Here is an 18,124-nt window from a genome sequence, read left to right on the forward strand (position 1 = left end):
TAATGAAGATAATTAATATTAAGCTATTTTGCTTGGAATATTTTATAATATTATTTATTGTTCGATAAAGTTAAACACGCACCTCGACTTGTTCAAAGTACATTAAACCCAGGAAAAATATTATGATAGGCAATACCCGATAACGATAATTATATACACAAGAGAATAAAACGAATATAAATAAACTTTACTCCTGTATTTATCTCAAAAATACAAACAAAATTTAACAATTAATCAGTTATTTTATTTATTTAGACATTGAATTGTATTTATAGATAGATTTCTCAAATGTTATTTAAAATAAATGCCTCCGCGTAAGTCTAATACGACCAAAAACTATAGCCTAATGTGCGGTAATGGGTAGTTACTGCGTTTTTGATGTTATTCTAGTTGCTAATTGAGTTTGCAGATTCGTTGAGCAAGGTGCTTACTTTCATATTACGCCTTTGGCAACCCACCAACTGTAACTTTCATTAATGTTACATTAAAATCCTGTAATAACAGTAATTTTATACCAATTTTCAAGTTTATAAACTGTTTGCTTAATATTTTGATCTTATGTTTTAACGAGAAAACATCAAAACTCGAGTACATATTACGGTAAAAAGATGTTAATTAAAAGTTGACCTCTAGGCAGCATTTTTAATATTACCATTTTGCTGTCGTGATTTCGGACGAGTAAGATTTTCTTCCTTGATATTCTTTATAATGGGATTAAAACAAATATTAGCCGTAGTATAGGTTCCGTACTAGCGGATATATATTGGCCTATCCTGTATTAATACCGTTACCGCATGCCCTATATTTTTATTCAAATATCCTGTACAAGTATTTAATACTATTGGTCTATGCTGCAAATTGTAAGCGAAAATTTTTATGCTTGGGATACCCCAAGTATTTTAAATGTACATTTAAAATACTTATTTGACTATTATATAATAGTATAATATTGTTATATTATATAGTACTAAAATAACACAAGACCTAGGTATATAATATAGATTTACGCTGTTGTTTTTTTTCTTTTTGGTTGGCCAGACTGAAATGAGATTTATTAAGTGGTGTTAGCGAGTAACCCTAGCCTCCACGTATCACCGTGTCAAAGGATGTCATCATTAGTTATATCGCATTATTATTATAACCGAAATTATTTATTTTACATTATTATATATAAAACTATTATTGTAATTATTATGTGGTATAATATTTGAGACTGGCACAAATACGTATACTTCTTTTTTTTTTAAATATTGATCTATCACAAGAAATAATGAAATGATTACGGGGGATGGAGAAATACATTTGTTGGGGAATTATTATCAAGCTTGAATTTATTTTGTTATCCTGATCTGCTGAAATTACATTTATTTTAAATTTGACTTTTTGTTTTGTTAATACATTATTAACAATATTACAAATTTAACGATATTTTATCAACACAACGAAAGAAACAATTCAAGTTAGCTAATTATGTGATAACAATTAATTACAGATCACCTATGTATAATACCCAAAAATAACAACTATCTTAGTAACCATAGCTACGGAAAGAGTCAGAAAAACAAAAGAGGTCTGTGGTCGTTGGCTGAACTCCTTTGACATCGTATACGTTTACATTTATTATAATTTATATAATATGTATTTTGTTAATTATAAAATTAGTGTAATTTTGAGGTTCAAAAGTTATTTTTAGCAAAAAAGGAAAAGGAGAGATCAAAGGTCACAGATGCAAATTAAATTGAATGTCATAAAATGACTGAATTCGTGATATTTGCACAGGAACAGGTGACAGTTCGGAATCATAGTGTGACTCGAACGTGACTTGAGTGTTTCGTGTAATGAAGAAGAGCAAAGTAAATCGTAATTAAAAGTAATTCGTCCTAATATTATAAACTGTTATTGAAAAGTGTTAGTAATAAAATATTATATAAATGTTTTTATTGTATTCGTAAAAAATATTGTAAATTAGTGGTTTGAAAGGTATTAAATAATACTTTTTGATGAAAAAACCGCTGTGTTTCTTTTATAGGTTCTGTGGTGTTTGTTTACGAAAACTGGTAGATTTCTGACAATCAATAAGGAAATGTTGCTTCTATGTTGAACAAAGTTTTTTAATTTCATTTCTTTCATTCATTTTCGATGCTATTTATGAGTATGGTACCATGACATACGCTTGATCTTCTCGGATAAGCAAACTTAGGCTGGCCAACATAGTTGACGCTAATTATATCTGTTATGGTTTTGCCAGCGTTCGCTTCGAAATCGTCTGGGCTGAAAGATTCCTTTCCGACAATCTCTATAAGGCTACACCCAAAAATAGTGCAATATATAAAAATAAAATTCTAAAAACTGCAATAATGTCAGGAAGCGTAACTACTACCTTAATTATAAGAAAACATTTATTTTTTCAAATCTTTTGGAAATAAATGTAATGGATTAAATTTAATTTTATTTTCAAAAGTGAAATGGATACTTTTAAATAACGCTGTAAACTTTGTCATCGTTGATGGATTTTTTTTTGCGAAAAATGGTAGATGATATATAAAAGGAGAGTTTTGTTTATGCAGGTGATGCCGCGGACAGTGTATAGTTGTTTTATATTTGCAATTTAAAATCTTTGACATTTTATAAAGAAAGTTTCTTAAAACTTTTGCTGCAGTTCATCATCCGTGGGTTTGTTCCCCCGACGCGACGTACAAATTTATTCACATTTCACGTTTCCCAACTGTAACGTTTTCAAAGTATATTTTTATCTCCAAGAACTTTCTTATCAGATGTAAGAATTTGTTAATTCAAATTCACGGTCTTGTAAACTTTTGTAAACTTACTTCAACATTTAGAAAACGATTTCAATAAAAAATAATATTATGTTCTGCTAGCATTTCCGTGGGAAAATTTTCAGTATTTTTAATTTAAACACCCAATAGAATATTTGAATGTTAATCGAATCTTTCAGTTTGAAGTCTAGGTTTTTCAATAAATAAATTGCAGTTATCTAGTATTCTATCTGAGCAGTGAGGGTAAGCACATCTAGTAAACGTGAGGTGTAAATGTTGAAGCAAAAATCGCAGCCGAGTGAAATCTTCTTAAAAGTATGATTTTATTTGATCGCAAAACTACATTAAAAAGCTAGCGCAAGGTCCAATAAAGAATATAATGTTACGTCATGTTAGGGTTACATGAATTATTCTTTTAAGTTGAGATAAATTGAGGACATGACCGAGTAATACTAATACTTTTTTTGGTTGTGTTCGAAAATTAGTATTACGAATCTAGTAGAAAACAAGGGGTTTTTTGTTAGGAGTTTTGTTTGTATATTCTGTTTGGTTCAGTGTAGTGTAGTCCGTCGCTTGCGGCCTCGCTACTTGACTTACACTCGATTCATGGACATTTGCTTAGTTGTTTTCAATTGTTTAAACAAATAGACGGTCTCATGAATTTGTTTCTAAATAATATAAGTTACTTGAAAAGTATATCTATAGAAACAATTATAACATAATTTCCTTTAAGAAAGCAGTCCGAATAATAATTGTGTAAAAAAATCACTAACATATCGATTATTACTACCCATACTGCAGTTATTGTAATGGGTTCGATTTTTGAAAGTCTTATTATATCAGAATCGCTCGATTTTGTGTTTATTAAAGGATATATCTTTGTCTTTGCATGTGTGCGGTTATATATGTATAAAATGTATATTCTTAAAGGTTTCTTTCTTCTCGTATAAAAATAAGATATCGACTAAAACAACACTCAATAAAATTAGATTTACTACAAAAGAACGTAATAAAGAAAATATCTAGTTTCTAATGGCGCTAATTACAAGTTAATAGTTGGCAGTTAAAATCGCACAAAGACATTTTTTTTTGTTTTTGTTTTAGGTGAGCAGCGTCGTATATATGGATCCGAAAATGGAGAAATCCCACCGCGCTACATCAGTAGTCCTCAACGACAAGCTTCGCCATTTCCTTTAGAAAGTACGAATCGGCGATTTTACAGAAGAAACAGAAATTCCAAAGGTACACACTTTACATGACTTCTCGTCGTTTACATGAGTATGTTGTTGTTTTGAACAGGCCTATAATAATAATGTACCTATTTCGTGAGAGAATTATTGTACTGAACATTTTTATTTACATAAAGATCAAACCAAATATAAAAAAAAAATCGTCTATTTTTCTGACCGACGTATTTATAAAAATCGGTATAAATACATAAATCAAAATAGAAAAAAAGATACGTTAATACAATCCAGACCTACGCAACATAAAACGTCTTCGTCAGAAGAAATTAGAAGTTTAGGATGAAGTCAATATTAATATTTTAAAGTATTTTGATGTGATGTTATTCAATTTATATTTTAATTAAACACTTTATATTGTATTGATTTTAATATTTCATTAACCTGAGTTTTTAAAGTAGTATATTTTAAAATGGCGTTAAGGGGTAACACCAGATGACCTTGATTGAAATATGCCACACCTAAACAAAATACTGATTATTAAGAACAGGCAAATTATTTACCTTAAAAGGCTAAATATATCAACTTAGGAAAACAAGATAATATATTTAATTATTTTGTCAATTCTAAAATTTCATCTGAAAAAATGTATCTTTTGTTTTTGTAAGATTCAGTTAAGGTTGTTCGCACAAAATCCAATATTTTATACTAACCGTTTTATAAATATCAAAATAAATAGCAATATTTTAAAGTGAAACTAAGTCTTATCGTGTACTTCTTAAACTTTTGCAATTTCGTTGAAGGATCATATCGCCATCATATATTTTCTTCGCTTGACGTTCCATAAAGGTTACACTTTAAATGGACAAGAGGCTCTTTCACTTGTATGTAAATTGAATGAGGTGGAAAAAATCCTCATAGATAGTTCAATTATTTTTTTATTTCAATTTCTAAATTACGAGAATTATTGAGAACATAATCTTATATATATAGTTATTTATTGATTTAAATGATGCGATGAGGAAGTATTATGAAAAGGTATAAATGCGTTTCTCACACTATTTTTACTTAATCAATAATGATAATAGAGCAGACACGAAATAATAAAAATAAAATACATAAAGCTTAAGAGTAACAACAATAAAAATAAACGCAGGCAAGGTCCTTAACACTGAAGTAGTCCTCTCTTCCAGACTACCCCCTTTTATTAATTTAATGTCTTTATAGATTTTTAAATGCTTTTGATTGTTAATATTTTGTTCTTAGGCGAAGAAATATTTAATGGCGAAGCGGGGGGCGGCACTCTTTCTCGTCGGAATCGACGCACCGATGATTTTCCCCATGAAACTAATGGGCGTGGCAATCGAATAAATCACATAAATGGTATATTCAAATAATTCACAATCTTTTTATAAGATACTGCAAAAGTGGCGTTATAAAAGTAAAATTAAAATTATTACAGTATAAGAGTATTAACGTACGAGTAGAAAATCAATTTTTGAAGCAGAAACGTTCATGAATAAATAAACATACTATTCCTTAGTATGAATTATAGCGTATTCAGAAATGTGAGGAATGAAAGCATCACGTGTATTCAGTAGCGCAAGATTCCAGTATAGTTATTGTAGTTAGGCATTCTGAAGCATGCCTATTATAAGCGTAATGTGGAGGTGGGTGCATGCCTCTGATAAGGATGCTCTGAATAGTTTCGCTGACGTACGTGACTCGTCGACTATAATATTATAACGTCAATTTTGCTCTATATGATTATTTTCATTGTCTGTGTGTACACATGTGTAAAAGATATATATTTTAATAAATTTTCATTGTGATTTTTTAAGTCGTTAAATACTTGAGACTTGAGACGCATTATGGATCGCAAGATGTTTGTAAAGTTTTTATTTTTTAGCCAAAATAATTAATATTTTCATGAAATTAGAATTCCAGTTAACATTTTTTTTGTCAATAGTCTAGAAATATAATAAAAAGTCAAAAAATATAATAATTATAACACACATCTAATTTATAATAGTACCTTTAGGGTTACGTGGTGAATTACGATACGTCTGTATTAATCAACCATGAAACCAACGAGGTCTTATTTATTTACAATAACGAGTTTAAAATTTTATAAAAGGACCATCAAGTGGAGGTCAAAGTGAACGTGAGTGCGAGTCACCTCCCGAGCCCGCTCCACCAGAGGTGCCACCACGAGGGCCGTCTCTTCATGTTACACTGCGGCATCGTCCAGCGCCCGATCAATCTGCTGACTCTGATCGTCTATTCCTCTCAGAAGGTAAGTTGATTTTAAAAAATATATTATATACGCTTATCATTTAAATTATCTATCACAAAGTCCAATGATTGATACATTTGGTACGTGCTTTGGATACAAGACAGATCAAATGAAGGTCATATTTTTAACAACCTTTATAAATTGAAAATTTTAATTATTCCTTATTTATCCAAATAAAGGAAAATTACCCTATATACCCTATATTGAAGGAGGTCTGATCTAAATTTGAAATGAACATTCCTAAGGGTCACACAAGAGCGAAAAACCAAGAGAATCATTATGTGCTTACTTTAAGCGTTGACTTGTTTTATTAGCGCATTATTGGCCTAGTCGTATTTATTATACAAACTAATCCAATTATTTATAACAAATACTTGAAACAATAAAGGACTTTTTTTAATTACAACAGACAAAAAATAATGGTATGCAAACTTTCAACTCTAAAACATACATCAATTTGTATATAATATTTGCGTCAAAGGCGTCCTGTCCCCTTAATAAGAAAGCTTAGATCTTAATCACCAGTAGGTAGTAGCTAGTCTACCGGTTGGGTACCATCAACTCATCTACCGCCAAATCAATTAATCAACGTAACGCATGGCTGTACTCGCATTTGATCGTCTTCTTTTCTAATATTAATTATGACAATATGTTATGCCATTATGGTGCTCAACGTGCATTTTTCCTTACGATGTTTTTCTTAACCGTTCCATAAACACATATTAGTATAAAAAAGTCAATGGAGATTGCCCAAATTTAAAACTACATTCTTCGGTTAAAAATCCTAGAAATTAATAGCGAGTAAAACTTTAACTAATAATTGTATGGAATACTTAAATTACTTTAACATTAATATGTAACAGTATTACGTTATTATTATTACTAAGATACGCAAAACTGCTATTTATTACGACAATAGGAAATATTCATTGGTTTGTCGAAGCCCGTTAATAAGTTTTTGCTGAATGGACTTCGGAAATAACTGTCATTCCTTGTTTTCACCAGCACGCATTCTTGAGACATACCTATTAATTCATTCTTTGATGTATTAAATAACCGCATTTTTCATCGTTTATATGATTAAACAACGATTATATATAAATATAGTTAATATATAGATAATATATAAACGATATAGCACATGGAACAACAAACAATAATATGAAGTATGTGTTTTCTTTGTGAAGTTTGTGGATTAATATTGTTTCTCTTCGATGAACAGATTATACATATACACATGTTTTATCAAATTTTACAAAAAGTTTTAGTAAGATATTAAAAGTAAAGGATACATTAAGATTCATATACTTTTCTAGTTCTGATATTATTTATTTATCAGAAATACAAATATTCGATTGTATTTTACTCAGTATTAAAATGTTACGCTTTCACGGTTTTTTTGCGAATGTGGATAAGTCGTAAAAAATAACGGCGTAATAAGAAGGGTCTTACGGCGTTATCTTTTACCGCATATGCTTATTAAACGTAATGCGAATGGAAGTTTCTGTTCAATCTAAGTCAGAAGGAACCAGACGATATATAATAGGCTTTGCTTAGTAAATTTTATCAAGTCATAAGAACTTTTGTTCAAAAATGTATTCGTTCGTATGTTCTCGAGGGCATTATGGTATATGTATATATAGTTGTTTAGCTTGTAAGGTACACCGCTAGGCATTTCACTCCCTTGATGAGTAAGCTAATTAAATTCCCGCCGTAAATGTACAACCAAGTTTCGTTAAGTAGGCCCTTCTCTTGTTGGTACTTCGGTAGAAGTTTAATCGAATTGCACCGTCCGAACAAGTTCGCGGGTGCAAGTTACGCTCGCTGACAAATTAGCCACTTAATCCAGCTATACCTCAGTAATACCCTAAGGCTTTCTATACCAATTAAACGAAAAAAAAAAGTTTCACCGACCACGTTATTAAAGTGTATTCCTTTCAACGTACGTTACAGTGGTAATTAAGGTATTTTTTTTAGTACAAATCTATCAGAGATTGTAAAATGTACGTGTGTGTGTAAGGACAAGTAAGAATTTGATATTTCTGACAGTATTAGTAATATTATGGTATTAAACATTTCTCGCATTGCCAATATACTGCCAATCTCGGGATCTCAGTTATGTTCCTTGTATTTGTAATAACACTGTCTGAGTCATACCTCGTATCTATACAAATCGATTTGCATTTAGTCCGAATGTAGGTACTGATTCATTTTTCAGTGAAGACAATTTAATCGAAATTCTTTAAAGTTTTAAAAATATCTTCCTCGTATTTTGTTTAAGTAATAATTTCTTATCAATATTGATGATGATAAATGCAAATGCAAATGTGAAAAGGTATATTTGACTGCACAGGTTAGAAATAAAGTTGGGTTTCGCATCCGTAACGAAAGAAGAGAGCTGCTAAATTTGATTTGTGCGAGAGCTCGACGCAGAATGAGGTGCTTTGATGTGGCGTGGCCCTTGCCCCCTGCGGGGTCCTACTGAAATGGCGCGCACTTACAGAGAAACTCTTACCGTAATTTAATTTTTATGATAGCGCATTGTAAGTGTCCCAGTGAGAGTTTTATTTATGATTGCACCCTCTTCAGTAGCAGTCGACTAAAAATTCGCGTAAGCAATTCCTAAATAGTAAAATATATTATAAACAAATAATAAGTATTTTTTTAAAATTTAAATATATTTTCCCCTTGTGTTATTGAAAAATAAGTAGGTAGGGAATGAATTAGGCAAATCTTGATTCAAACAAGAAAATAGCTTCAAAAGGTCTTGAAAGTTTAATGGAATCGAACAGGGACCGGTCGAAGTAGTCGGAAGTTTGCACGGGTGACAAATTGGGCACTTGACCCGCGCGCCGGGCGAGCCTCCGAGTGCTTGTTTCTCGAGGACCGTAATAAGTTTAACTTTAAGTAAACTATATTCCATTCCCTCTAATTTGTCCTCTCGCTACGCGCCCGCGACACTTTTTGCAGTTTCAAATTAACAGTTTCTATTTACATAACTTAGTATCAACAGTAATGTTTCTTGTTTAATTAATTTACAAAGACTCCGGGAATTTCTAATTAAAACTCCTTATTTATTTATGAATATTGCTCATTAAATTAAGTTCAGATTATATACCTAGTAAAAGTTATAAAAGTATTTACTAGAAAGATTCACTATCGTAAATGCAATAATGTTTTATAAAAAGCAATAAGATTCGTCCGTCTCAAGTTTACAGAGCTTTTTGAAAATTGAAACCTGCTGGGATTCGTCGTAATTTAATTTTTGCGATGCTGTATTGTTAGAGCTTTCAGAAGGGCTCTTTGCAGTTGAAATTCAAAATATTGTCGCTTTTGCATAAGAAAATAAATTTCTTCTCCTCACTGCTTTTAAAATTGTTTCGTGTGGTCAGAGAAACCATAGATTTGAAAACAAACAAATTTAAGCTGTATATATAGTAGACAATATACTTTTTGGGGATCAAGGTCGCTTTAGTAACTATAGTAATATATTATTTAGACACAAATTGGAATTGCTGAATGGTTAAATAGTTTTACATGAATTTGTGCTATAACGTTTTAAAAGGGTTGTACGTTTACGTTAAAACTACGAACATTGTTTTGATTTTAAAACAAGCTTACGCTTTTATAGCTTTAGGCTGACTGCATAGTTTTGACATTTTCCTTTTTTCATTCATCCGGTTAACATTTTCACGACATAGTATTATTTTACGAGCAAATCGCTGTATAAAACCTTAATTTTGAAAACATTGTAAGCGTATTCATAAACTTTTAACCGCCCATAAAAGTGTCCTCGGTCGCGATCAAATCTGACATTGTCATGTTTTGAGTGGAGCCTCCTCGATCCCGCTGCGATACTCGTGAGCCGGAGTTTTAAACATCCCTCGTCCGGAAGCCACTTAAGTGCTCATAAAACACTCATACGAGGAGCTATCTACATCGGTTCTTTGCTTCTTTTGTGTTATTTGCATTCCTGCGGTCGGCTCCTCCTATATGCACGCTCTGTTCGGATATCGATCCGATAGCTGAGAGCACGAAGTTTAACGCGGACGTAAAAAAATTGTTTTAAATTACTTATTGACATCCTGTATATTTACAGAAGTTAGATTTACATTAGATTGCTATCTAATTATTATATGTGTAAATATGGTCCAGTAGTGCCGTGAGTACTTTTAGCCTTATAATTAGTATTTAGCCGAAAAACATTCTGTAAAAGATTACCTGCATTATGAGGGCCCAGACAAATACAAATTATAATATAAAAAATAAAAGTAGCTCATATCATTCCATTCCTTGAACGGTTAATCAAAAATGTGAAAGGGTAAATACTTTTTTTGATAAAAAAATATAATAACATATTATGGTTTATACGCCGCCTTGTTAGTCGGTCGACGTAAATATTCATAAGAGATATGAAAAGCGACCGCTCTGGGTCTGACATATCCTGCGCCAACAAAAGAAAGTTGTAACACAGTGCATTAGACTCACAAGAAAAAAATATATAAAATAATATCGCTTCTATGAAAATAAAAATGAAAAATAAAACTTTGAAATTTTATCTGAACTAATATTTTTTGATCATCTGAAATAATTATATACATATATTCTATTAAAGTATTATTATAGGTATATATAGTTATTATATACATCCTGGCCTATTATTTTATTCAATCCTCGTATATATTAAAAGTTATTGTGCTGCATTTAAGGTATTTTGTTTGAATATAAAGTATTACATGACCAGCAATAATTTAGTTCATTTTAACTTACGTATATTTCTATAATAAGTAACAGCTTATAAATATCATACTGTTGGGCTAAGGCTTCGATTAACGAGAAGATTAGGAACCACTGCTAAACTGCGGATTGTTGGATATACATGTGGCTCATTCATGAACCACGTTTAGGTTTCATCAAGATATTTTCCTCCAACGCTGAGCTACTGAAATTATAAACACAAATTAAGGACATGAAAATTAAAAAAAAAAGGTGGATTTGAACCTACAACAATCGATGAAGATTCAGTTCTTACTGGACGATCTTCGGTTACATATATAAAAATGGCGAACCTTTATATACACATATTATTTAAATATTTATATATTCTATCTCCATTTTGATTGGGTAGCAACATTTTATGATAAAAATGACCCTAATTTTGGGTCCAGATGGTCTACGAGACTGAATGTGTGGATCTAAGTCGAATATTAAGGGTTGAACTTCGAGCAACAGTAGAAGTTGTCGTCGTTTACACACCTGTGCCTCAGAAAGCACGGAAAACTGTTGGTGTTGCCTTCGCTTGTATTAAATTGTCGTTCCATCGAATTATGAGAGTGTACCTGTGTTTGCGTACACAAGTGTTTGTGAAATGTCATATGTCATATCTCCTGACGTAACGATTGTTCTCCGCTTAGTTTATATTCCAAGTCGTCGGTACACTTCCAAGCCCATAATGGAGATATTTGCTATTAATCAAATTGTTCCTGATTATAAAGTTTTGTTTTGTACTTTCCCAAATCATCTTAAATCTATGATATTACGAATAACACGTGTACCACGTAAGTAGTAATTCTTTATAACAATGAGTTACCGGGAAACCGTAATTATTGACCTTTATGTAAAAAGGATGAAGTTATTCTTACTTCATCCGATGAAGTTATCCAGGATATATTTAACATAAATTCCTTAATTTAAAATCCTATATATAAATACTTATCTATCTAATGTTACCACTAAGGTTCACTAGTTTAGTCGTGATGAGCTAACAAAAAGAAAGACAGTGCTACTTTCGATTATAAATTCGAAGTGTAAAGTGGTATAAGCCACTAGTCTTATTGTATTCAACGAACAACTATTGTTATGTAAACAAATTGATATACAGTGCCTTCCGGATTTATAAGGATAAAATAAGTTAAGAAGTTTAACATGCTAAACTTATAATTCAAGTAGGTCGAGCAAATGATCAAGTGCGCGATACGTCACAGTAACAGGGAGCACTTTAAAGTTTTTCCGCGTAGCACGGTACAGATCCATCCGCGAGAGCGGGATAAATGATTGATGGCGGCTTTCCAAGTATAAACTCGATTATCCGCTGAGACGCGAACAACTTACAAGTTTTATGTAACGATGGATCAAGATTATTTGAAACTTTACAAAAAAAAGCGAGTCATGACAAACATTATTGAGTCAAGTCAAGTAACGTCCAACTCCAATACAATAAAATTTGGATTATATTTCTCATATTGTTAGCTGTTACAATGGGTGACATACATAAACCAGTATTTAATAACTGCCGTTTGAAAAGAATAACATGACAATTTTTTTTGAGCTCACACATGTCTTGTGTGAACTCATAATTTTGCAAATTATTAACTATGTTATGATGAGTGGAATGAGAAATATACAAAAAACCATTGTAAAATTTCCATTGATCTGAGATTATTTATAATACACTTATAATCTTTTCACTTTTGTTTTCAAATCGTAAATAAAAATATCCTTAAGAAGTAGAGTTTCAGATATTAAAAGTTTTATTATAAAGGACGGGATTAAAAAATCGAAGCGGCGTTTCATTAGCACGTTTCAATATTAGTTTGCTCTGAAGAGACCAGCGATGCGAGACGAGGGAAAATTGTTTCGTCGTTTATTATTCCAAGTTTTAATCAAGGAGCGTCCTGGAGCCGTCTGGAAAACGTCCGCAGTCGCCACCATGGACCCATTCACATTATATTTTACACGCGATTGCGTGTAAAATATATTGTAAAAAGTTCATTACTTTCCCGGTCATTTCCCTTCTACTGCACTTTATATGACTTAATTGTTAAAGTAATCCGTCGTGAAAGATTTAGTATAAAAGTCTCCGGTATGCTTAAAAAGGTTTTAAAACAAATGGTGATATTATGTTCATTTAATTTTCCCTCGACGCATTGTATATTTTTAACTATCTCAAATATAAACTTAAATACCCTTATATTGAATAGCCAGAGTAATAACTTCAAGACAAATTGATTGAGGATTCAGAGTAAATGAAATTAAAATAGTAGGATTTACTGTTTCAATTCTCTTCGATTTACGATTGTTGCGAATAATGGTCCCGTTACCTTTGTTAAACAACAAAACTGATTGCATAGACTGTCACAACGAATAGAACGTCGTTAATATAAAAATGTAGTGTTGATATAAGTTTATCGTGCAGTCAAACATAGACAGTGGAGTAAGGATGTGTACAAATCGTTTTCTTTGATAGACCTTGCTGGGCCCACTCGCCTGGAATAACTCAAAACGTTTGCGCACTCAAGCCCCGCGCCTCGCGTCTTCCCTCAAATGGGATTTAGTCAGGCTAGTTCTCAGACTGTTATTATATAGTTTTGTTTTGTTTATGGATTTGCTTTTCAACACGTATTATCTGTGAAAGTATAAAGGATTTTTTAAAAATATTATTCATTATTTTTAATTTTTGTATATTTATATTTTGACGCGTTTTTATTATTTATGGATGAGAAATTAGTAGAAAAAGCTACAATTGTTTTAAGTGTTTTTTTTTTCCGTTTAAGTAAGAGCCGGTAAATGTTCTGCTGCTGGGCTAAACATGTGGTAGATTTGTTTGAATTGTAGACAAGAGATGATTCGGGTGTTCCAACTATGGGGCCATCTGGGCTTTTTCTGTATAAATATTGATAAGTATTTCCAGTTAGAACTATATTTTCTAAGACCACTAAAAATTTAAACTGTAATATATATCCCATATTGTTCTCATTATTAAGACTTAGAGAGGGAGTCGAAAGGTTATTATTTTCCAGACACGGCAATAAAAAATAATTGGATATGCTTAAGTCGGCTCGGAGATATTTAAGGTTTATTTATTTTAAAGTGATAATAACAATTTCATTCTACCTATTCGAGTCATGTCGTACAACAAAGTATCAGCCGGCTGCTCTGCTCATTTATATTTTATCCCATTTGATATATTGGTCCATTAGGAACCCTGTCCCGGCTCCTTGCCGAGATTGTAAGAAAATACCAAGTAACGAAGGTAATACACCTTTATAGACAAGACACTTGGTCGCTTAGGTGCCATCGGTTTGTTAGCGACATGAGCGTCCTTTACGTGAATTCTGATATAAAATTGAAAATAATTAAACTAGCTTCCTGTGACTGCTATTTTTATTGATAAGTTATTCTATTAATCGGTTCTAGAAGCATTTGAGAAACTTAAAATATGATTTAGCTATATATATATATATTTATATTGAATGCTTTCTAACTGTAATCTAAAAAATGTATATTAAAAAGAGTACTATTAGTTATCAGTTTTATTAACAAAAGAAGAAACATACACGTGTAACTTTCCACCTGTATGATTTAAAAAAGAAAAGAAATAACGATTGATTACCCAATTTACGTTGCTCTGAGAGTGGAAAGATCAGTCCTTGTAAAGGTATCGTGTTAAAATGATGGTTTATCACACGTCCTTCGGGGTGTCGTTTCACACAAGCTGCGCAAATTGGATCGCACTTACCGGAAAATAACACATCCGTTGAGTGCAAGACGATGTCCTTTAAAAATATTCGCTGTATTTGTTGGAATGATAAAAGGTAATATTCATTTTATAATATCTATATTACCATACTTGAAAATTACTATCTATCTATTTTAACTTAATAGAACTTTTGTGTTATCGTTTTATTTAAGTTGTAGACATTTTTTACACTTTTAAAATAAAACTTTATATTCTCATAAACATTGGTGTTAGCTATTTTTAACTTGACTTATTAAATAATAATAATAAAAAAATTAAATCCTATGTCAATAAAATATTGATAAATAATATGCCTTATATCACTCAAAACTATAATACTGTTACAAAAGCATGAACTTAATATTTATTGATTTCCAAACAGGATATATAAAAACTTAATTATACTTTATTGACATAAATTCCCTAATTAAAATTATGGAAAAAGTAACTACTGAGTTTCTCGCCGCTTCCTTTCGGTAGAATCTACTTTCGGAATCGGTGGTTGCTTTACATTTAACTTATTATTGTAATATGACGGTTGAAATGTGATTATATGAACTTTTTTTATGAATAAAGAATATTTCATTTGATTTAACTAGCGACCCGCTTTTTATTAACAATGAAAATGAGAAGTGCGTTTAATAAAAAGATTAGTGAAAAAGTTTTCTCGTATTTTATTTAACATTTGAAAATAATATGTGTTAAGTGTCCCTTTGTTCGGTAACATTTTTGCAGATTGTAACATAATATCAATAGTGTAGAAATTTTGGGTAGAAATTGCGAGCAAAAAATTGTAGTTTTGACAGTCTGACCATTAATTGATCTTGATCTCGACAGATATCATATGATCAGATTTGATCTTGATGTTAACCACTGCCTAAATAATTCTGAAAAGACCGAGAAGGTAAAAATCTGAGGATACAAAGTCAGAGCTATACGGTGGATGCATTAACACTTCCTAACCAAGCACGCTCAATATTCGCCGAGAGCTTTCTGTTGATCAATTTTATATTTCTTGCGTGAGTGTTATCAGCTGTTGGCAGTAGAGGTCCGAATCAATGGCTTTGCCTGGCGGTAAAAGCTTAAAATGAACGATGCCCTCCTGATTCTACCATACAAACAGCTTCAACATATTGCGAGTTAATCCGGATTTTGCTAAAGCCTGTGAAGTTTGACCGCCCTTTGCTCATGACCTCATTGTGACCACGTTCTTGTCGTAGGTTGGATTTTTCATTACCAGTGTTCCATATTTACAAAAACGGTTCGGTTTCATTACATTTTAGTAGATAATCAGAAATGAGATTTATTAGGTTTGTTTCAGTGAGCTCGTGTAGCACCAGTTTTTTATATCCAGACTTTTTCAAGGGAGTCACAACGGTTTTATGATCAACACCTAGCTTTTAAGCTATGTTGTAACTATGGATATGCCGATATTGCTCCACTTTTTAAAAATGGCATCGATTTTATCCGAAACAGGTCGACAAGAGCAAACTTCATCTTTGTCATCAAAATTCCCGGACTAAAAATGCTTAAACCAATTTTGTGTTACTCTATTGATACAGCGTTAAGTCTATAAATGTCCAATTTTTTGCGGCTTGTTTCGCATTTTCCTGTTTCAAAACGTATCAATTTTCTTCATAGATTCTTTCATTTTGACTAACAGTAAAACAATAGAGAAAAGCAGGAAACCATTTTTACTTTTTATTTTTGCTTTAAGAATATCATCTATTTAATGGTATCATCAAACCAGCTAGGTACAAACAGTACAAACAAAGAGATTTTACTGCAATTTTACTTATAAAATGTTATAAGGTATTATTCATTTATTAAATATTATAATAATAAATTTATTATTTTAGTAATTGCTTAGTATTTATGAGTCTATATATAACCTGTACCCATATCTTAAATGAGAAATATGAATAGTCAATTTGTTATGAATCATAGGTCAGAATGTGTGCACGGCTTATAGATTCAATTTTAGGTAATTTTAAGCGCTATGGTCAAAATATACTTTGTTATAGCTTAGGTATGCGACCGCCCGTTTCGTTGCGAACGATTTATTTCGTTGTATTTCATTTGGAAACGGTGATTTCTTATAAATAATTCATTATAATATTTAATACTTGGTTGTAGGGTATTTGCAAGGCCGCTTGGGCACCAGCCTCTTATCAGTTATTCTACCGCCAAATAGCAATACTCAATATTGTTGTGTTCCGGTTTGAGGGGTTAGTGAGTCAGTGTAACTAGGCACAAGGGACATAACTTCTTAGTTGCCAAGGTTGGTGGCGCATTGGCAATGTAAGAAATTATCAATTGGCGTTGGAGATCACTTATCATCAGGTGGCCAATTTGCCTGTCCACTTACGTATATCTTAATCCCTCTCTGGGCATCCATGCTCAGGACGTACACCACCTGAGCAGGGATGCCCAGGCTGCCCTCCGAATTCTGGGGGGGGGGGGGTAATTTTGCGCTCGCCACTGTTCGGGGCAAGCGGAGCAGGCACCATAAGGCAACCCCTACCACCCACACTGTGGACTTCTGCAACATAAGGGGACTCAACTCCAACTTGAACGCCGTTCACTTTCACTTTGAGACAGCGAAGCCGGCCTTGCTCTTTCTTACCGAGACCCAGATATCCTCTCCTGCCGATACGACATTTCTTTCTTACCCCGGGTAGGTACAAATTAGAACATTCCTTTGTACCACGAGCCGGGGTGTGCGTTTACGTCAGAGATGATATCTGCTCTCGACGCCTCGGTAGCCTTGAAGGGCAGGACCTATCGATTATCTGGCTGCGTGTAGACTGCGACGACCATCCGCGAATCTACGCATGCCTTTATAGGTCCCATAGCGGTTCACCTTCGGACATCTCGCCAAAATTCAAAATATCACCCACACCACCTAGATGTCCGAAAATCCACAACAGCGCGATTTTTAAGACATTTTCTGCCTCGCACAACCACTCTGTGGAACCAGCTTTCGCCGGCGGTTTTTCCCAACCGATACAACTTGGGAACCTTCAAGAAAAGAGCGTACTCTTTCCTGAAAGGCCGGCAACGCGCCTGCAAGCTCCCCGGTGTTGCAGATGTCCATGGGCGGTGGTAGTCACTTTCCATCAGGTGAGCCTCCTGCTCGTTTGCCACCCATAAAATAAAAATAAATAAATAAAAATGTTCAGCGGTTTTTGCGTGATGCGCGATTAAAAAAACAGCGATCTTTTTTAGATATAGAATAAATATCCAAGGTAACTAACATAATTATTTGAATAAAGATGAATAATGAATTAAATAATATCTTTGAAAAAAAAAAGGTATTTCATAAACGAGTAAAAAGCTATAAGGTATA

General features: G+C 32.4%; 1 protein-coding gene across 2 annotated transcripts in view; it reads left to right on the plus strand.

Annotated features, from left to right (window-relative positions):
* The window catches only part of Ten-a (Tenascin accessory), a 315,700-nt gene that overhangs the window by 97,617 nt on the left and 199,959 nt on the right, over positions 1-18,124 (plus strand). For both annotated transcript variants that reach the window (XM_026635395.2, XM_064217160.1), the window contains exons 3-5: positions 3,882-4,019; positions 5,228-5,344; positions 6,099-6,257. In XM_026635395.2, coding sequence (XP_026491180.2) covers positions 3,882-4,019; positions 5,228-5,344; positions 6,099-6,257 — 414 coding nt within the window. The remainder of the gene's footprint in view (positions 1-3,881; positions 4,020-5,227; positions 5,345-6,098; positions 6,258-18,124) is intronic.

This window comes from Vanessa tameamea, chromosome 3, assembly GCF_037043105.1.
Source record: "Vanessa tameamea isolate UH-Manoa-2023 chromosome 3, ilVanTame1 primary haplotype, whole genome shotgun sequence".
NCBI classification, from domain to species: domain Eukaryota; kingdom Metazoa; phylum Arthropoda; class Insecta; order Lepidoptera; family Nymphalidae; genus Vanessa; species Vanessa tameamea.